The following is a 22,214-nucleotide window of genomic DNA, read 5'->3' on the forward strand; positions in this document are numbered from 1 at the left end:
TACTTGTGTGTCATGTCCTCTGCTGGGCCCCTCTCTGAGAGCGTGACTACTCCTAATTCTTAATTTGGACCCCACTAGACTTAGTGCGGGGATATTTTAAATGTTTGTTGTGTGCAGCATAGCAATTAAATTGACAATAAGGAATTGACAATAGTTGCTGTGCAGTAAAGGATTAACCTTGCCCCCAAAAGTTTGAGCCTTGGTCCCCAGCTCCTGGGAGATAACCTCTATGACATTAGAATGTCCTGCCTGACAGAACGGTCTTTGTTTATTGGGGGCCTTGGGCCAGACCACATAGTCTATGCTAACAATGTGATTTATTATGGGGGCCTTGGGACATAAGGTATCAGCTCAACTTCTGGAGGGTCTGGAGACTAAAGCCAGCTATGTGGGCAATAATGATGCCTACTCCCAATAAAAACTATACACCTTGGTGAGGTTGGGTGAGCTTTCTTGGTTTGCAACACTCCATGCACATTGTCACATGTCATTACTGGGAAAAATAAGTGCTGTCCGCATGACTCCATTGGGAGAGGACAACTGAGAGTTCCACGTCGGTCTCTCCTGTTCACTGCACTTTGTGCCTCTTCTCTTGGCTAATCTTAATCTGTGTCATTTTGCTCTAATAAACTGTAACCATGAGAATAATGGCTTCTCTGAGTTCTGCAAGTCCTTCTAGAGATTATTAAACCAGAGGATGGTCTCCTGAAGTCGCAGTCACCCAAGGTAATCTGTGTCATAAGGGAGCCTGGAGCCAGACCAGCTGAGAGTTCAGCTCCTTGAATCACAACCCTAATCACATAGCCTCTCTGGGGGCTGGAAGCCATGGTTCAAATCAGTGGTGGTGGTCGGAGATAATGAGTCTGGTCCTCCACATGGGCGATGGACAGGTGGAGCAAGTGTCTGGGACCAGGATCACACGGGGAGTGGATATGGAAATAGAGGAAATGGAAAATGGGTGGAGAACTCCAGTGGAAGGAACAAAGAAACTGGGATGCAGAGAGCAACTGCGTGGTCAGCCATGGTGAGGAAGTGAGAGGCTCAGGTAGCTCCGGACCCCTGACTTGAAACTTCTGGAGGGTCTGGCATTCATGGGCACCCTGGTCCTCAGGAACTAAGAACCCCTGCCCCTGGGACTCGGGAGCTGGGGAGCAGACTCCACAGGCCAGAGTTTATTTGATTTAAGGCAGGGTTACGCCCTCTCTTTTGCTGTGCCATTTTCTGCTCTTGAAAAATGTTTAGATCAGACACCCAGACCCTGGCAGGAAGCTGGTAGGAGTGATGGGGAAGAGAACAGAACGACTTCCTTCAGTAAGCAAGGGATCTGAGGCGGGCATCCCCCCACTCCCCAAGAACAGCCTTCTAATTCCAAGTGCTGCGATTTAAAGGAGGGACTCCCTTATCAAACTTATGTCCTTTAATACTACCTGACATTCCACTAATGAGAGATTCACTTAATTGGCTAACAAGCACCTAAAACAGGGGTAAGAGAAATGATCGTCCACAACTTAGTGCAGATTCAATAGACTGGGTCGCTTTCCTAGCTCTGGGCTTAGCTGCATTCGAGGAAAGGGTCACTAGCTTGCGGAAGTCAGGGGGAAATTATTCTAGAGCGTGGAACCCTTCTGGTTAGAGTAGGTGGCATCCATAGGGCTTGGACACAGGGGTTGTTGAGGATACTGTTCTGCTGGGAAAGAAGAAGAGCCCAGAAACAGTGGTAAGGTGGCATCTGAAACGAATTTACACAGCAGACCCATGCCCCCTTCCTCCCCAAGACAAAGTTCTGCTCTCACTAATTCTCAAGTCCTGTCCTTGTCCCCAGCCCGAGGCTTGCCCTGCATGGAGATCCCAGGAGAGGAGCTTTTGAGCCGGCTTCATGAGGGCCTCCTAGGAGACTGGAAATGCTTTTCTAGACGGGCCTGGGGATAAAAGCACTAGCAAAAAGAATGGGTCTGTGGGGTAAGCCGGGTTGAGGGCCAGAGCAGGGCAGAAGGAGGTTATGCCACGTGCAGAATGAGCACACCTTAGTTTTCCAAGGAAAGAGACTGTTTCCACAGGGTGGGACCTCAATATTTAATGAATGGTTGAATGGATAGATGAATGAATAATCTCCCCTAATATTGCAAAATGATGTGGGTTGCCAGACTCACACAGGCCAAATCATGTCCTGTCTCGGATCTAATCTTTTTTCCTTCCTAGGTAGGCACTTAATCCAGCTGTATGGGCTCACAGATTTTTTTATTCCTATTTTGAATTGTAATTTCCTGTCTCCTATCCAGAATGTCCCTAAGCTTGCCCTTCATTTTCCCCTTTTCCTCCACAACTGAATCCTAGGCTTCATGAGGGTCTCAGAACATCAGGGAGGCCGTTGAGTCTTTTTTTTCATAGGAGGGGAATCCTTGTGAACTAGCTTATTCACAAGAACAGACAAGACAGTCCCAGGGGCGTATGAAGTGTGACCCAGAACACAGCATGAACAAGGAGCAAACCCATGAGGTCCGGGGGAAGGGCAGCTGGAGGGCTCCTGGGCCCCTCTGAGAAGGGATTGTTGCTCGTGGTGGTCCAGGAGCCCCTGCTCGGTTGGTGAGAGGAGCCCACATGTCCACAGTGTGCCAAGCCTCACAGATATCTATGCCTGTCCCTAGGCACAGCCTTGGAACCCCTAGGAAAACACTGACCAATAAATTAAGTTGAAAAATATGTAGGAGGCAGGGAATATCAACCTGGAGTACTTGTCGATGGCATGGGTGTTCTGGAAGATGCGAAGACCCATCTGGCCCCTAAGAAGCCCCTTCTTCGTGGAGGAGGTGGGTTCATTGCTCAGGGCCAGGTGAACCAGTATTTTGTCCTGCCTCTCTTCTTCTGTCAGGATATGGCTTCTTGGGTACCCAGCCAGGCTGTTGGCCTCAGACTCACTGTAGCTTCCATCCAGCATCATGGTTCTTGAAGGAAACATTCCACACATGCATGTCAACTACGGGCAGCAAGCACAAAGGGCATGGTTAGGCCTTGTGACATGGGCAGAGCAGGTGGCCTGGTCCGACAGCAAAGCCCCATTGCTACTCACAAGCACAGAAGGACAAAACTAGAAGGATCTCCAGAGAGCACTTTGTCAGAGTCTCTACCCTGACTGCAATCACCTAGGGAGCTCTTTAACATGGCCACATCCAGGCTCCACTCTAGACTAATTAATTTAAAAGTCCCAGGTGATTCTACTGCAGCCAGAGTTGAGAACCACTGATCTAGTCTAAATGCTTTCAATTGTAGAGGCAAAAACTAAGACCCAGAGAGCTATACAATTCTCCTGAGATCACACAACTAGCATCAGAGCCAGGAACCACACTTTCTGATTCCAGCTGAAGACTCTACCTCTTTGTGCATGAGTCAGAGGATGATTAGGTAGAAGTGTCCTTATTCTAAAGAGTTACATTTAAGGGTCATGGTGCCTGCCATGTATTTTTAAATGTCAACTGCACCAACAAAAATATGTGTCTATGGAGAAAGAGCTCACTCAAAAATGGCAAAATGTTAGCAATGTTGTCTAGGTACAATGTATATGGATGTCCATTACCCTGTTCTTTCCATTATTTGTGCAAGTATAATAATGTTTATATGAAATTCTAAGTTGGATGGAAGGAAATGATGTCCCTTGACTTCTCCCCACAGTTTGAGTCAGCAGAGAGGGGGCTTCCAGCAGGTGCCTGGACTGGTTGGTGACAGCCGGACTCACGAGGCCTGCTGTAACTGGTCTTGGGTTTTGTTGGGAAAATATAGGAAAATGGTCAGGGTCCCTCAGATGTTCAGAATCTTGCCAAGCATTTGATGTTAATATGCACATGTGCCCAGGTGTTCCTTGCTTGTCTAATGTAACTGTGCATATGTGCCCAGGTGCCCTGGGTTATTAGACTTGAGTATAAAGGACGAATGACTCTGATCCATGGTGCCCTCTGCCCCTGGGATGCCCAAGGGGAGGCCACTACCGCTGCTGGAAGCAGTGGCAGGGGCTGCTGCCGCTGCTGCCAGTGCCCCCAGGATGCCCTGAGAATGCTACCACCACTGCTGCCACCACTGAGAACTGAGCTCATATCATCTGCCAATGGTTCGCTTGGATCTTTCCCAATTATCTAGTGTGGGCCTGCATGTGAGGGGTCTGGTGACCCATCCTGCCATGTGAGGGATCTGGTGACCCAGGCTGGCATGTGAGGGGTCTGTGATCCAGTCTGTACAATGGGTTTGAAGGGTTTGAGCCCTAGCCCTGACAATACAAATAGAAATTTAGTATAACTATAAAATGTTTTGGCTTTAGTTATGATTTGCCTAGCCATACAATTAGTGTAGCTGTTGCCTCAACCTGACAACTGGTGTAGTCACTTAGCTTTACAGGTTTATTGTTCTTAACCTGTTGATTTTAGCATGTTTCTGACCTGCCTGTCAGCTCTTCAGTGCCTCTGTTTTCTTCCATTTGGGAAAGCGAAATAATGACGTTTCACAGCCTGCCTCCTATTGTTATGGCTCTTGAAACACCCAGCTGAATACCATGAAGCTTTAGAATGCAAAATACATGAATCATTTTAGACAAAATTAGAATTACTTGAATTATTCTTATACTTGAAGAAATAGTTTGTTTGGGAGGCTATTTTTTAAATCCGGCATGATTGTTTCCTTCTTATTTCTATGTCTTGTCCCATAGTAATGATATAGGAGGTGCTCAGTTTCCCTGGGCTTGGGTTTCAGGACACACCTCTGTGTTTCAAGCCAATCCTTAAGGTCTCAGGCCCTTCCTCTGTGTCCAGCCCTACAGGAAAGCTACTGTTGCCAGTTAGACCTATTTTCAGCATCAACACAGGGAAAATGAGACCACAAGGGGCTGGCTTATGCAAATCCAGTGGCTGGGCATGCTCAGTAGAGAGCACAGAACATCCTTGAATATGCCTGGTGCATGTGACCAATGAACATGCTCCAAGAAGGGACCAGCTGAGCATGTTTAAGACTGTTACAGAACTGGGAACAACCCCCTTAATTGAATATTCATTAGGTAGTGAAACTACAATTGAATATTCACACAAACACTGAATATTCATTAGGTAGCAAAACTGTAAAAGCCGAATCCCAGCAGAAGGCAGGGCTGTTGCTGACTCTCTTGAAGCCAGCCCACACTCTGCCTGTGGGGTATGTATTTCTTTTCCTATCAAAGTTACTTTCAGTCAGCAGCTGCTCACTCTCTTGAGCCAGCCTGCACTCTGTACTAAACTTTAAGTATGTATTTCTTGCTTTTCTGTTAAATTTGGTGTGGGCCCTGCTCAGTCTCTGGAGCTAGGCTGCGTTCTCTGTGGAACCTGTATTTCTTATCTATTATATTGAACTTCTTCTCATTTTCTACTGTGACTCTGTTCTTGAATTCTTTTCTGCAACAGAGTCAAGAACCTGGTAAGAGGACTGGGTGGGCTGAGGCTGACTGTCAGCCCCCCTGAGACCTTACCTCCAACATCAGTAATTAAGTAACACATTAATACATTCCTGAATAATTAACATAGACTCCTAGATATTAGGAATAAGAAGTCAGTAAGAGATCATCTCCGCAGCCCTTTGCATTTAGGTGCACTCACACTCAGACTTTGATAGAATTGTGAGATATTGTCATTGGAAGTCATTTGTTCATTCGTTCATTTAAAGACACAGGTCTTTACTTCATTTCCTTCCTCTAAACTGAAGTTCTTTCTGCTAAAACGAAAACAGACTTTTCAGCTAAGATTTTGAGATAGAATCAGGAAATGCCAAAAATTACGATAGATCCCTGTTGTCCACATCAGTTTGTTTCTAAGAAAGAGTACATGGCTGCTGGCATGTGTCACAAGGTTTGGATAATCAGCTAAAGTACTGGAGCAGCTGGGGGAGGCAGACCCTGCACCTCCCACATGCCCCAAAGCAGCTCTTGTTCACCATTTGAAGCAGGTGTCTTGTCAGGTCTGTCAGGTTTGCCCTTTAATTAGCAGAAGCCAAACTTCAGTGAGCATCAGAAGCACCGGGGAGCTTGATGAAAAGGCTGATTCCATGGTGCCATCCCCACAGATGTTCAATCAGTAGGTCTGAGGTGTGGCCCCGGAATCTTTACTTTTAACAGGCTCAGGAGGTGATTCTGAGCAGGTGTTCCTTGGCTCCCCATGGGAACCTCAGCTCCACTGTGGGTCATTTTAATGATCATAAATAGCAGTTTCTCTGTGGGGCAGCAGGACAGAGATTTTGTGTTTTCCTACTGCATCTGCCCTCCAGCAACCATGCTTCTCAGCCTTTAAATCACACGTTTGAAAACACCTCCTGGGTGTCTTGTCGCACAGGTGGAAAGATAGACTGAAGGGTCTATCACCTTTCTGCTTATGACACCCTTGTTGCTCTTCAAACAGTATCAAATAATTATTGGCAAAGACCAGGACCCATCACATGCTAGCAGGCTAATGAGCTGCCTGAGTACAGGTTATGTGCAGTTAACAGTTCAGGAGCCCATACTTGTCAGATGAAGGCTTTGCTGTTTTTTGAACAACTCTATACAGGAAAGTCTAATGGATTATAAAGCAAAAGTGTTTAAATATAATCCCAAGGCATTTGATAATGAACAATGTACAAATTATTAAAAATTTGAACAAGTACTCAAATGTGGAAGTAAAAAAGGGTTGAACAGAGTTTTTAAAATATGTTCTTAAACAATCTTGTGTATTTGGAAACAATGTAGAAATATTTGACAGTATAATGTGGGCTTTGAAAGACTATTTTGAAAAAGGCAACATATCTTCTTTTCCTAAAATTTAAATCTTCCTTATGCTAAGGGGCTAACATCCACCCAGATGTGCATAAATATGGGGTTTTATGACCCCTGATTTCTAAGTCTTTTGGGTAAACACCAGTTTTGATTAATGCAGTGATTAGCAATGATTTGGTACCAAAGCAGCGTTTTCTTTCTTACTGTGATTAATCAGAGTCTGAATATAAATGAGATACTTTTTCTCCCTGTGCCACAGGCCCACAAACACTGCTTTGTAAAATTTCCATTTGCATTCTATCCCATAGTATAGTACAGTGCACTACAGTATAAATAGGATAGTATTTCCAATGAGTCTAAAAGCTAAAGTTTTTGGCCTTAGTTTTTCCTGTCGCTGAATTTTCACTAAGCCAGAGCACTGATAAATAAAAGAGCATTTTGTTCTAGAACTCTTCCTTCTCTGATCATAGGGCAGGGAGTCATTTTCCCTAGCCATGTTCAGTAATAACAGTGATATTTTACGTGTGTCTAGAACCTTACAGTTTCAAAACAACTTTCACATACATTATCTCATGTGACTCTAACATTAACACTGGGAGGAAGGCAGGGTGAGGGGTCTGTTATCCCATTTTTACAAATAAGGAAAATGAGGCCTAGCATAGGTGGTAGAGTTGAGCCTTAGAACCTGTCTTCCTGCTCCTAGTCTTTGTCCAAAGACTTTCTGCTTTTCTGGAATCCTTTGTGGTAGAAGGCAGCACTTATTCTAAAATAGGATTCTCCTCCTTTTGCATAAACATCTCCCTTTTCTACGTGCAAATCTTCCCCAATCCCCCCACACCCCAAGGAAACCAACAAAATCTCTCTCACCTTCTCCCGCAGCTTCCGCTCCTTGCGCTCCTGCACCGTGGTCAGGTAGTTGACCGCTGCATACTCCAGCACCGAGAGGAACACGAACACAAAGCTGACCCAGAGGTAAATGTCCACGGCCTTGATGTAGGACACGCGGGGCATGGAGGCGTTTACACCCGTGATGATGGTGGACATGGTCAGCACCGTCGTGATGCCTGCAATACCAGGCCCTAGTTTAGCCGCTGACGATGGCACAGACCTGCTCCGCATTTCACTAACTCACAATTTCACGATCTCTGTCTCTTAAATCAAGCAACAAATTCCCCAGACATGTTTCTCCCTCGTAATCTGCTCCACAAGCAGCCAGGCCTGTTCCCCCCTGGCCAGCTAGCCACCTGTCTCCTTTTCATTTCACACCCCTTAGGGGACGAGGTTTCTGTGATGTGGCTGAGAAGATCAGCAGTGCTTACAAAGGACTGTGCCGTGAAAGCAGTGACAACTATGCTGTCTATCCTAGGTGAGTCATTGCGCACTATACGCATGCATTGAAACGACACACTGCACCCCACAAATATGTACATGCAAATGTTAAAAAAAAAAAAAGAAAACAGTGACTAAAGGAATTTTCCCAAACCTCAAGGAATGAACCTGTTGTCCCTCATCTAAGGCACATTTTTTTGGTGGCAGGTGAGTATGGGGATTCAAACCTGTGACTTTGGTGTTACCAGCACCATGCTCTCCCAAGTGAGCTAACTGTTCATCCCTAAGCCACATTTATTAAGTCCATGAGGACTGTGGAAATTCCTGGAGCCTATTGTGCTAGTTTCTGCCTTGCCGGTTAAACCCTCACATTTTTCAGGGCCCAGCCTGATTTTGTCCAAATTTACAATAATGAGTTGTAAGCTTTCACTCTGCAATTCAGGGTCTGTGAAGTGCCCAAACCACAGTTGCAGGGAACTCAGCCCTGCCCTTCTTAGAAATCAGGTATTTTGGGCCTTGCCTCCAAACCCTCAGTCTGTCTAAACAAGGCCAGCAAATGAAATTTTTCTATCTACAGAGTAAGATTTTGGCATTTGCAGAATAATTTATATAATAACTGGGCTCCAATACTACCCATTGTGGAGGTCTATACCCATATAGGCTATATCTTTCTGAAGTGATTCAGTCAAAGTTGATGCCGTTTTTTGCTCCTGGTGGTTTTCATAATGTAGCAGAGGAAACTGAGGCCAGCAGCCAAATAGTGAAGGCAAGGAGCAGGAGGAAAAGTTGCTCCAACAGCCACTGGTTAAGCACTCTGAATAATGGTTTTACTTTTTCTTTACTAGTGATCAGCTGAAGAAAAATAACCGCCCTATCCCACCTTATCAGATGCTTTTACCCAGTGAAACTCTGGCGGGCACAGCTCTGCGGTCGATCCAGAAGGACACCCAGGACAGCATGACCAGCAGCGTGGCGGGAAAATAGGTTTGGAGCAAGAAGAAGAAGATGTGGCGACGTAACGTGAAGTTAATGTGCAGACGGTTGTACCAGCCTGGGGGACACAGGGAGAAGCCAGCAGGTTCCATCTGAAAACATGACCCCTCTCTGGGAGCCCTTTCTGCCCTGACAGTGCTCTCAGCAGCAGCAGAAAGTTAAAATTAATAATTAATTTGCTTAATATAATACCTTTCTTTTCCAAAACCTAAGCCCTCTCTCCTACAAATAAATATCTTGCCAGTATCTAGTATAAGGGGTCTTCAAAAAGTTCATGGAAGGATTTATATTATCTTTTAATTCAATTTTTCTGAACTTTTTGAAATATGTACATTTACTGTCTTATTGGGTATTATCTAACTTCTCTTCATAGCATTTTGGGGAAAGGTAGAACTAAACAGAGTATAGGTTTGTTTGTTTGGTATTTGCTATTTGCAAACCATAACCATATTTCCTGAGTGACTCACTGCTCAGAAGCAGAAGTTGTAGTGATATTTTGTTGAGACCACTTCCACTGAGGCAGGAGCCAGAGTAGCTGGGCTGTTGTCACTGTCCCCTTTATTGTGAGACTGGTCATTCACTCAATATCCACATATATCACAAGAATTAACAGGCTGTTCACACAATTCCGAAGTCTGACAATAATTCTTCTCCTGACACTCTACCACCTTGTGGGAGTCATTTACCATTTGGTCATCTCTCAGGAAAAAAGTAAGGGTATGAATCGATCTCCTTATGGCAATTGGAGAATCACTGATTAATGGTTGTAAAAAAAGGATTGAAACTGTAAGGTTTCAAATGATCCACAAGACCATCACCCAACCACCAAGGACAGCGTGAGTGTGCAGAGCGGACTGAAGCCGTGTGCGCCCACCCCTCTCCCATCTCAGCCACATCTGAATCACACTGTGGCAAAAGGTAGCTACCGGTGCTGCTGTAGAAGGCCAGTCTGGAGGTTGTGTGAAATTTTTGAATCAGAAACTGGGACAAGGAGATCTTCTCATCTGTTTTCAGGGATTCGTCCCCATTCTTCCAATACAGCATCAGATCTTCATCTGTATATGCATCTTTGGGGAGAGAAAAATAAGGTAATTTGACTCCTTTGCTTCTGACGCAGGGGGAAGCAACAGAGAAATCCTATGCTCATCGAGGAGTAAACAGGTCTTAGCCCTGGCAGGCAGTACTCAGTGGCATGGCTACCAAAATAGCACAAAGATCAGAGAGGCAATAGGTGAAGGAATTAGGAATGCTGGTACTTACAGCTCTCCAGCTCCAGAGAACAGGTCTGGGAGTCCAGGGGAAAGTGGCTGAAGTCCATGTTGCACATGGCCGTGACCGTAATCCTAGACAATGCAAACACACATGTGGGCCTGTGCAGTGAGTGACTGGTCCATGCACCTGCCCAGAGGAAGGAGGACACAGCTCACGACCAACAGCAGCTGCCTCCTCGCGTCCACTTCAGAAGTTTGGAAATACAGGCCTCTAAGTTCTAGAACCTTAACTTCTCTCTGTAGCAAATGTCATTAGTGCTCTGCGAGATCCCTTCCAGTGGGCTGCTGTACCCTTCTCCCAGCTACTAGAGGGGTTGGCTGCCAATGGTCCACATCTGCACCCTTCTCTGGGCATCTCTCTCAGCCAGCAGGCCCGCCTCCCCCAGAGATGCCTGGGAGGTTAGGCCTCCCTCCCCACACCCCACCCAAGGCCAGGAAGTATTTGGTATTAGCATTTAATTCTGGTAAACTGTGCAAGCAAGCCAGGAAGATGTGGAATAAGGCTGCTTAAATCACTCAAGTTAGCCCACAAACCAATCTGCAGCAGCACTCAATAACCAGTAGCTGTTATTATTTTTTTTAATCTTTATTACCGATCAGCTACAATTATAGGCTCTAAGGGATGGAAGGTACCTAGAAGGTCATGGCCCTCATCAATTCATTCAGACCCAAGTAGTCTTCTAACCCAAGCTTAAGACCCCCAGTGACAGGAAGTCCCGACCTCCTGGGGTGGCTATTTCCTCTTCAGACAGTTCTGACTGGCATCAGAAGACTTGCACCAGCCCACATAGCCCACGGCCCCGACCACAGGGACAAACTCTTCAGGGCCAAAAGGACGGACCACACATATTGTAGTGGCATTGGACAAAGGAACAATGGCCCCACGGACAGTTACCTCATGCTGTACAGCACGTGACCATCTGGGAACACCCTCAGCATGATGTTGTCGGTGGTGGTGTCATGGATGAATGACCTTTTGGAGTGAACGAAGAAGACGTCGGGGACCCAGATCTTCTTCACCAGCCGGCCGTCGAAGGTCATGCTCTTGTTGCTGGTGCTGGAGAAGGCCAGCCTCTCATCCTTCCAGTAGTGCCTCAGGTACAGGGTCATGGTGAAGTCCTGCGCGAGCCAGGGCGAGACCAGACAGAAATGGCTTAGAAAGTTTCCTTCTTTACAGTAGACCCATCATCCACCACTACCACAGACACCTTATGCTCAGCCTCCAGAGTCAAGGGTGACAGTTCTGCAGTCCTGCGGCAAAACAGCCAACGCAATGGCACAGCCGCAATTAGAAAGAGAACGGCTCATACATGCGTCATGAAGTTGGAGCCCAGGAGGAACTTCAGGCCTTGCAGATGAAAACTGCAGCTGTGATGCCGACAGCCTGGCCTGGTGGTCAGCACGGTGGTGTTTGCCCAAAGGCCTGCTCTCTCTTGCCTAGTCCATTGCACATATGGTGCCTTACCTTCCTGGCTAACCATCTGACTTCAGCTTAGTGGCTACTTCCAGAAACCTGGACTGTCAAGTGTTCCTCTTAGGAAGGTTTCCACCATTAGACTTGTAAGATCCTTGAAGGCAGAATTGAGTTCTGGCACCATTGAATCCCTATTCACCACCGAATTTCATGCATGGAAGGCACATAGTAGGTGTTCAATAAATATTTGCTGGATGGAAAGATGAGGAAATAAATGGATGAGGGGACAGACAGCTGCATACCTACTATAATTTCAGCCTGAAAGCTTATCCTGTTAAAAAGTGTCTCATTGTCTGCATAGTTGATGCCTTAAACCAAGTGTTTGGCCCTTATGCCAGAGGTGCAAATGGGAGATAGTTGCATAAAGATCCTCTTCTGGGAGCAGGTGGAAGAAGAATGGGAAGAGGGCATGGTAGTGGTGGTCCCAAAGGGAGCCCCAGGAAGGGAGGAAAGAGCAGACACTGAGATCATGCCTATATGAGAGTCTGTCCCTAGACTGGTCCTGGCTGCCACACATTGGCACTTGCCAGTAACTCCCCTTCCACACACAGGAGAACAGCCAATAGGTAAGTAGGAAGAGACCAGCCAAATGCCCCTCTGGCTCTTTCCCTTCCAGGTGACACACCTGGGAGCATGCTGTAAGGGATGTCGCCCAGGGTGAGTGCCACATTGCAGATTCACAAGCACCAGCTGTGCATGACCAGCTTGGATGGTACCACCCACCACCTTCTCTGCTGGAGTCTGCCTGTTTCTCCATGGATGTTGGTTGCTCAAAGAGAAGCAACTCACTCTGGGCACCTCTTCCTGGGATACTCAGTCACTCTTGGAAGCAGCAGGAGGGACTTTACATCCAGGGTAGACATTTGGGCTGACTCAGGCCTAGAGCAGACAGGCAGGCCCCAGACCTAGCTGGTTCTGAAGATGGGGGGGCTGTTGGATATCCAAAGGGGCTGGCAGAGTGTGCACTAGCATCTTGGAGACTGTCACGCCTGCACATGTCACACCTGGGCCCCATCCTCTCCCAGGCACTGGGGCTGTGGGGGTGCACAGCACCAGTGTCATAGCAGCTTTGCTGTGCTGGGTCAATTAGGAGCCGGGGAGGTCCCCACCCTTCAGGGACACTTGCCAGCATTGTAGTGGGAGAGGGCGCCTCCTCCACTTTCATTCATTTCACACAGGTTCTTAGGGCCCCCAGTGGGCCCATATTGGGCAAGGCTTGTAGTGCTCAGGGGCGAAAAAAAAGACAAGTTCCTGCACTTGTGGAGCTTAGAGTCAAGTGTGGGAGACAACCCACATACAAGAAAACTTCAAAATAAATATATAGTGCAATTATAAATGATGATGCAGGCTATGAAGGAAAAACAAACTCTCTGGACCAGGTGGTCAAGCCGTGACCTAAAGAATAAGGAGTCAGCTGCGGGGAGGCAAGCACGCACATGGTCCCTGAGGCAGAAGAAAGAGGAAGTTTGCAGACGGAAAGGGCGGCACAGAAAAGGGGGTGGGGGGTGGGGTGGAGAGGTTGGGGTGCCCCCCTGCATGGCAAGCCCCTACAGGACAGCCAGGAGGGTGTGTGCATGTGGTGGGAGAGAAGTGGAGAGGGGGCACTGCCTGGGGGTGAGCAGGGAGCTGTGCTCACAGCAGGAACTGAAGATTGAAGAACTGCAGAATTTCCACCTGAAACTGTCCACCTCCAGTGCTGCTCCACGTGTGCTTTGTCTGACCTCTTGCATCACTTGAGGGGCGTGTTCAAAATGTGGAGTCCTGGGCCTCGTTCTCTGATAGAGTTTGGATGTGTTGTTCCCACCAAAACTCATGTGGAAATTTGATCCCCAATGTGGCAGTGTTGGAAATTGAGACATGGGGACAGATCCTTCATGAGTGGATTAATGCTCTTCCTGGGGGAGCAGGGGTAGTGAGTGAGTTCTCGCTCTATTAGTTCCCACGAGAGCTGATTGTTTAAAAGACCCTGGCACCTCCCCTCTCTCTCTTGCTTCCTCTCACCATGTGATGTGCTTGTACCTGTTGGCTGCCTGCTGCTTTCCACCATGAGTAGAGCAGCCTGGGGACTGTGTCAGATGCAGCTGTCCCAGAATTGTAAGCCAAATAAACCTCTGTTTTTTATAAATTTCTGTTATAGCAACAAAAAATGGACTAATACACTCCCAAAGCTTCTGAATGAGGCAGAGTGGGGTAGGCCCCAGAATCAGCATATAACCAACTCTCCAAGTAATTTTTGCCCACAAAGCTTGAGAACTCTGCTCTACATTTTACCACACCAGGGTCAACTTCCAAGTGCCCATTTGGTCACCTCTGGCTCCTGCCCTGCCCACGCAGGCACAGCCTGCGCCAGCGAGGCCCACCGCACCCTAGGCGCTCTCAGCATCTCAGCTGCAGGGTCCCTCTCTGAGGCTGCCCTGCCCAGGGCACTGCATACCATGTCCACTTCGGAGATGCTGTCCAGACTCTCCACCTGCACGTCCACGCCCACGGGTATGGCAGGGCCTGCAGAAGAGCAGAGACAGCTGGTTAAGGCACCTTCCTCCCCACCCCTGGGCTGGGAGACAGCCTCCTCCCCTTCCCTGGGGGAGCTGGGACTATAGCTGGGGTAAAGCAGTGGTTCAGAGTTCTGTGAGGATTTCTGGCTAGTTCCTGATCTGTTGGGTGCCTGATCTTTCTCTGTGATCTTCACCTGCCCTATGTGCCATTCCTGGGCCAAGGCATACGTTTGGTCCATGCTTGTATGAATCAATGGGCGGGATCACTCCTTTCTACATCCAAGGGCTGTCTCTGTGGGGTGGAGGTAATACTGTTGCTCTGAGTGGAGACCCTGGTCATTTGTCCTCCTGTGACATCTAAAAAGGACAGACTGAGACCTAAGAGCATCTGATTTGGGGTTGGGGCACCTATGTGCCCAGGTCTGGATTCATTCAGTCATTCAAACTCTACCTACAGAGTACCCAACATATAGCTAGGGCCCCAGCCTCTAGAAGCCTTCAACCTAGTGTGAGACAAGATCTCTGTGCAAAGTTAGATGACCGTGAGAGATAGTACTATAAGAGATTTTGAAATCCCTCCAGGATATGTCAGGTGAGAAGTATGAGAATGCATAGCACAGAAACTAGCATTCAATTCCATCTGGCCCCTGGCAAGATTTCTAAAACTGGGTTTATCTGTGAGTTTATCTGTGTGGTCCTGTCCTTTTTCCTGAACTGGGTGATGGTTACATTGCTAAGTTCACTCTGATAATTTAGTGAGCTGTACACTTATAATTTGTGCACTTTTCTGTATGTTATGCTTCAGTAAAATGTTTTTAGATTTTAGAATTAAAAAAAAGAAAGAGAAAATCTAAAAATCTATGTCTATCAATCATATTAACAAATGCCATTACACTGACAGCCAAAAACTATTTCTGGAAAGAGTCAGGTGGCAGCTGGACTAGGCCTTCTGGGGACAAGGCATTGTCCAGAGGTGACCCAGCCACACACGGATCTTCTGAGCCCTGATCAGGGAAGGCAGGACCAGGACATTCTGGCCCACTGTGGCCTGAGTGGGAGAGCCTTAGGGGGCAGGGTGAGACGGGTCTTAGGGAATGAGAAGAACTGGAAGGGACTGAGACTGGCTGTGGGCAGGGAAGAAGGTCAGAGATCCTGACGTTAATAAGTCGGAACTAGAAGGCTCCATCCTCAGTTCCAGCAAAAATGCGGGTGGGAATCCTCCTGGAGGCAGCCTAGGGCATTGGATGGGCTTGCTGACTCCCCCCAGATTTCCCCTGCAGGCTTGCTAACACTCGAAATCCCAACCTTAAAGATTTGTTTTTGGCTGAGCCTGATAGAATGGAAGGATTTTATTTATTACTGGTGGAATTGAGTGAATATTTTACACTCTTAAACATAAAAACAAGTAAGTACAATGCTTTATATTTTTTCTCAGATGAATCAGGGTGTAAGTTGATCTTTCTATTTTCCTGTGTTCCTCAAATGATGGCTTAAGTCAGGGCCCATGAAAACCCCCTGCTCCCACAGCCATATTCTCCTTGTTCCAGGCAGCAGGAGTGCTGTGAAGGTGCTGGAAGTGGCACGGGCAGTGTGGCACGGCCCCTCCTCAGGACTTGCTAGCTTGCTTTCTCTCCCGAGGGGCTTGTAGCACAAAGGAGGGTCTGCGGGCAGCCTGGCTGGGGCCCTCTCCAGCTACCAAGACCCCTGCACAGTGCGTCAGGCTCCTAACATTGCTATCAGGGAAACCAGGGCTGGTTAATTTCCTCATGCCCTGGACCCTTCATTAGTCTGAGATATTAAAATGGCTGAGTCGGAGCTCTGAACCCTGGGGCGGCACTGCCTCCTGTGGCAAGTATGCTGTACTCTACTAACCTCTGCTCCCCGGTACCCCCTCACTCCCTTTCTCTAGAGTGCCAGGTGACCTGCTACATACAGTGGTTCCAAGAGTTAAAGGGATAAAACAATATAGTGACTGCCTCTTTGGACCCACTTTCCAGTGGCCTGGTTTTCAGATAATGTGCACAGTGTTTGACCAGGTGCTGGTTTTGGCTCAGGACATTTTCCAGATAAAATATATCAGCCTGCTTGGTGTCTGTTACTGTGTCTCTCTGTTCTTAGGGTTTGGCTATTCCAGCAGCCCTTTTAAGGAGAAATTTGGTAAAGATTGCGAGGGTACTGTCAGTGTTCCTGGAGATGTCCACGTGGAGTGCAGGCAGAGTTCTCAGGTGCCCTGGGTTGCTGGAGGTAAACGATCTGTGGGTGCAGGAGGCTCCAGAGCTGCACTCAGGGGGACTCACACCTCAAGCCTGAATAGACCTACGGTCCTGCCCTCCTTGGTCTGAGCTTTGCCTGTGACCTGCCCCCCTGCCAGCTCTCCCGAGTTCTTCATATGGTGGCCCTTCCCAACCTGAATTTGGGATAAATTCTTCCACATTACTAGTCTTTCTCCTCTTTCCACGAACAACTGTATGTTTTGAGTGGGGCTGAATCCTATCAGGTGTTAGAAGGAAAATGGTCTCGTTAAACTAAGTGGTCACAGCTTGGCCCCTTAATGCTGCTGTGGGGTTTTCTGCTTTAAAGGAAGGGTCCGGTGAGCTGAGCAGAAGCCCGGGGTGGGATTTCAGGCAGCACAGCCGGTGAGGCGGCACACTCAAGGCAGCATAAGGGAAATACGTGCTCGGCCGAGGGCTCCCACTGCTTCCCAGCCTTTCTGCCACCACTTTTCCTTGCAGGGTACTGGAAGGCACACGGTAGGGAGTTGTCAATTTTTGAAATAAAGATATATGTCATTTTTTTCCCACTGACTCTTCAAGAATCCATTTGAAATAGAATTTTTTTTTTTTTTTTTTTTTTTTTTTTTCTGTCTTTTTCGTGACCGGCACTCAGCCAGTGAGCGCACCGGCCATTTCTATATAGGATCCGAACCCGCGGCGGGAGCGCCGCTGTGCTCCCAAGCGCTGCACTCTCCCGAGTGCGCCACGGGGCCGGCCCTGAAATAGAATTTTTAGACAAACTAAACTGAAAGAACTTGCGAACAGGTGTCCTGCCCCAAACAGATGTATCTTTCAAGCAGTACAAATGTGATCCCAGAGGGAAAGCTAGAGACCCAAGAACAAAGAAAGAACAGCAAAGACGGTAAATATGTGCATAATTCTAAGTGAATATCAATTCAACAAAAATAGTAATAATGTATTGTGGGGTTGAAAAACCTAAGCTAAAATACACAACAAAAATAACATTTAAGTGGGGAGGGTTATAAATAAAGTGGAACTGTTTGAGGGTTTTGCATTGTCCAGAACAGTAAAAGCAGCTAATTAACACACTAGTATGATAAGCCAAGGATTCGTGTTGTTTTCTAGGTAATCACCAAGAAACAGTAAGAATATGTACTTTCCAAACTAAAACAGGAAAGCCAAAATAGGAATAAACAAAAATAACCAAGCTAAAAGAAAGCAGGGAGAAAAAGAAAGAACATAGAATTGGTTGAATGGTAGAAAGAATACAACAGAATAATAGATTTAAAACCAATATATAAATAATTGAATAAATATACAACTTATTATATAAATTGGACTCAATGCTCCAGTTAACAAACAAATATTGTCACACTTGGTAATTCAGAAGTGCAAAAAGTTTGTCAGATTGGGTCAAGATACAAAACTCAACATTATACTGTTCAAAGAGACACATTAAAAATATAAGATACAGAAAAGTATGTAAGAATGGAAAAGGATGGTAAACATGTAACATGCAAATACTGACCAAAATAAAATGAGTGTAGTTATATTACATCAAGTAGACCTAAAGAGTGATAAAGTAGAGACAAGATGGTCGTTTCATAGTAACAAATGATTCAATTCACCAAAAAATATAAAAATTCTAAATTTATGTGCATTTAATGCTAAGGCCTTAAAATGTAGAAAGCAAAAATGGACAGAATTAAAATAGAAACAAGTCTACAATCATAGTGGGAGATTTTAATACATCTCTCTCAGAACTTGATAAAACAAGCCGACCAAAAAAAAAACAAAAACAAAAACAAAAACCCCAATAAGGACATATAAGATTAAAACAATTAACAAACTTGATGTAATGGACATATATAGTGAATGCAAAAACTGCTTAAAATACATTCATTTCAAGTACACATTGGGCATTTACAAAAATTGACCATCTACTGTGCCATAAAGCAATTTCAACAAATTTTATAAAAGGTATGAACTCGATGAACATGAGAAATTAATAACAAAAATATAACTAGAAAATCCCCATGTATTTGGAAATTAAGTGGGGGACTTCTGAAAACCCCATGGATCAATGAAAAAATCATAATGAAAATTAGAAAATTTTAACTAAATAATAAAAAAAAAAACATGGAATGCAGGCTAAGTACTTCTTATAGGAAAATTTATAAACTTCACTAAATATATCAAAAAAGAAGAAATGCTTAAATTGAATGAGCTAATCATCCATCTTCAGAAATTAGGAAAAGAACAGAAAATCAAAGTAGATGGAAGGAAATTATAAAGGTAAAAAAATATTGTAATAGAAACAAATATACAACTGAAAGAATCAATAAAGTAATCAATAAATAAACCAATCAAAAATTGGTTATTTAAAAGGATGAATAAAATTGATAAAACTCTGACAAGATTGAGCTTGCAAAAATGAAAGAAGGCAATGAAAAGGACATTACTATATATGCTGCAGACACAAAAAAAGATAGAAAGGTTATTCTGAACAACTTTTTGCAATAAACTTTAAAATGTCAATGATATGGACCAATTCCTAGGAAAATACATCAAGTAACATTGATAAAAGGACAAAAACGAAAACCTGAAAAGTCCTATATAACTATTTTAAAAATTGAGCCTGCAATTAAAAATTTTCCACAAAGAAAATAACAGGTTCAGATGGCTTCAGCAGTGAATTCTACCGAAGGTTTATTTAGGAGGAATGAGCAACAATCTTATATACACTCTTCTAGTGAATATAAAAAGAATATTATGAAATCAAAAAAGATATCAGGAGATATAAATTTATTTTATGAAGTCAGAACAAGGACTGCCAGAGGTGGGAAAGGGGGAGAGAAAGAGGGGGGCTTACGGAGAAAATGGTAAAGGACCACAAAAAAAGTTTACATTGTGTAATGATAAAAAAAAGAACAAGGGCTGCATTAGAAAGCAAAATTACAGGTCAATCTCACTCATAAACATAGAATCAAAAATCCTAAACAAAGTATTAACAAATCACATCCAGCAATATATTAAAAAAAGATAATAAATCATGTTCAAATCAGGTTTGTTTCAGGAATGCAAGGTTTGTTTTAACATTAGAAAATTAATCAAGGACATCTCCTTCCAGTAATAGCAAGCTAAATAATTCACACTGATGTTTCTATTGAAAACTAAAAAGCTGGACAAAATATAAAAACTTCTTTCTGAAGACATCAAAGTTAACAGAATAGGCCAGGACTGGGGTGTTGGAGGGAAACAGGCCTAAGGAGATGGGCCCAGTGTTTGGATCTACTTTTCCTGGGGCACTTCCAGTTCAGGAAGGGAATTGATAGAGTGAGTGACGCTTTTGATGACTTCATGGGGCTGAGGGGCAGGGATTAGAGTCCAGAGCCCACCCAGTGCAGCTGTTTTACACTGGGATCCTAAAGAATACGCCTTAGCAGTGGAGGTAGACAGGCCCTTGCAGGATGTGCAGCTCGGCTGTAATCATTTCAACTGCTATAAGTGGATTAAAGCTATCTGGGGTGTTAGTGCCATCAGGTTCCTGACAGAAATAAACATAAATCCTCTATGGAGGAAGATAACATTATCCTAGTTCTCCAATGATTTCTATTAAAAAGATTGTAAATATAATACTGTATATAGCTCATCAGCAACAGTAACCAAGAGCACAAGAAAATAAGACATGTACAGTAACCAACAGGAAAAATAAAGAATAGAAACAAGGGGCTTCAGATACTGAAATACCATAAACTTTAAAATATCTAAGTGTATTACATATGAAAAGAGATTTTAAAAATTAACATTGAGAATTTCTGCATAAAACTGGAAATTATAAAAATAGAATCAATCAATATAATTTTCCACATTAACAGACGAAAAGAGAAAAATTTATCTCAAGAGGTGCAGGAAAAGCTTTTGTTAAAATCAGTACCTATTTATAATTTTTTAAATTACATAGGAATAAAGGGGTATTTCCTTAATCTGAAAAAGGATAGCTACAAAGTAAGAGCTACAGTAAACATCATATTTAATGGTAAATTGTCATAAGATTTCCTTTAAGATTGGGAATGAGACAGAACTGTCTGTTAATGCCACTTCTACTCCACATTGTTCTGAAGGTTCTATTGCAATAGGAGAGATGAAGAAAACTTATGACAATGGAAAGCAAGAAACAAAAGTGTTATATAATTGGATATATAAATTTTTTAAAAATCAGCAGATAAATTATTAGAATTAATAAGAGGTTTTAATAAGGTTGTTAAATACAGTCAATATACAAAATGAATTTTATTCCTATATGTCAGCAAAGATAGGGAAGGAAATTTTTTTCAAAAATCTAGTTTATGGTAGCACCAAACATATGTAGGAAAAAGCACCTGGAAATAAATCTAACAAAATATCTGAAATTCCTGTCTACAGAAAACTATGATACATTGAGAGAAATTAAAGAAGACCTAAATAAGCGGAGAACTATGTTCATGGACTGGAAGACTCAATATTAAAAAGACATGAATTACCCCATATTTATCTATAGACTCAATGTACTTCCAATCAAAGTCCCATTAGCTTCTCTTGTGGAATTTGACAAACAGATTGTTAAGAAATTTAAAGATCCAAGAGCAGTTCATCTTGAAGAAAAAGAGGGTGGGAGGATTTGCTCTACCAGATACCAAGATTTATAATAGAGCTACAGTAGTAAAGACAGGGAAGGACTGGCATAAAGATGGATAATTGGCAAATGGAACAGAGAGGAGAATCAAGAAACAGTCATACACACGTAAGTACACTTTCCTCATTATGAAGATATCACTACAGATCATTGGAGAAAGAATAATATCTTTAATAACTAATGTGGGAAAATTGGATATCCATATGAAAATCATCCAGTATCCAAAATAACTCCAAGTGGACTGTAGATTCAAATGTGAAAAACAAAGCTCCAGATTATGATTTAGGAGAACATAAGCTTACCTCAAGATAACAATGTACTTATTTATCAGTATACAAAAAGCATAACCATGAGGAATAAAGACCAATAAATTTACATTAAAATTAAGACTATCTAGCAAAACTAATTCTTGGTGTTAGCAGTCAGGATAACGGTTACCCATGATGGGGGGATAGTGACTGGGAAGAGAAGGGGTGCTTCTGGAATTCTGGAAATACTGTTCCTTGATCTAGGTGCTGGTTACATGAATATGTTCACTTTTTATAATTCGCTAAGCTGCACACTTATGATTTGTGTACTTTTCTGCATGCATGTTACAGTTCAATAAAGTTACATTGAAAAAAATCAAGAACTTTATCAAAAGTCACCATGAAAAGAGTGAAAAAGCAAGCCACCTAGTGGGGAAAGATATTTGTAATACGTATAGCTGACAAAGGGCTCATGTTCAAAAGATATAAATAACTCCCGGGTTCCCTTAAGAACAAGTCAGAACACCTAATGCAAAAACAGGCATGAGATTTGAATAGGCATTTCAAAAAAGAGGAAGTAAACAATAAACATGAAAAAGTGCTCAACCCATTAGTAGCTCCATTAAAGCCACAATGAGATATTATTATTATCTACTAACAAAACTGGCTCAAGCAAAAGTGACTACACCAAGTGTTGGCAAAGATGTGGAGCAACAGGAACTCTCGTACATTGACACTGGG

General features: G+C 44.1%; 1 protein-coding gene across 1 annotated transcript in view; it reads right to left on the reverse strand.

Moving 5' to 3' along the window:
* Positions 1–2,630: 2,630 nt before the first annotated feature.
* The window catches only part of GABRR2 (gamma-aminobutyric acid type A receptor subunit rho2), a 40,464-nt gene continuing 20,880 nt past the window's right edge, over positions 2,631–22,214 (reverse strand). The window contains exons 3-9 of the mRNA XM_063097196.1: positions 14,256–14,323; positions 11,243–11,466; positions 10,337–10,419; positions 10,003–10,143; positions 8,982–9,134; positions 7,622–7,818; positions 2,631–2,974 (exon numbers count right to left, since the gene is read on the reverse strand). Of these exons, the coding sequence (XP_062953266.1) occupies positions 2,663–2,974; positions 7,622–7,818; positions 8,982–9,134; positions 10,003–10,143; positions 10,337–10,419; positions 11,243–11,466; positions 14,256–14,323 (1,178 nt within the window). The 3' untranslated portion in view covers positions 2,631–2,662. The remainder of the gene's footprint in view (positions 2,975–7,621; positions 7,819–8,981; positions 9,135–10,002; positions 10,144–10,336; positions 10,420–11,242; positions 11,467–14,255; positions 14,324–22,214) is intronic.

The sequence above is a fragment of the Cynocephalus volans genome, chromosome 5, assembly GCF_027409185.1.
Source record: "Cynocephalus volans isolate mCynVol1 chromosome 5, mCynVol1.pri, whole genome shotgun sequence".
Lineage (NCBI taxonomy): Eukaryota > Metazoa > Chordata > Mammalia > Dermoptera > Cynocephalidae > Cynocephalus > Cynocephalus volans.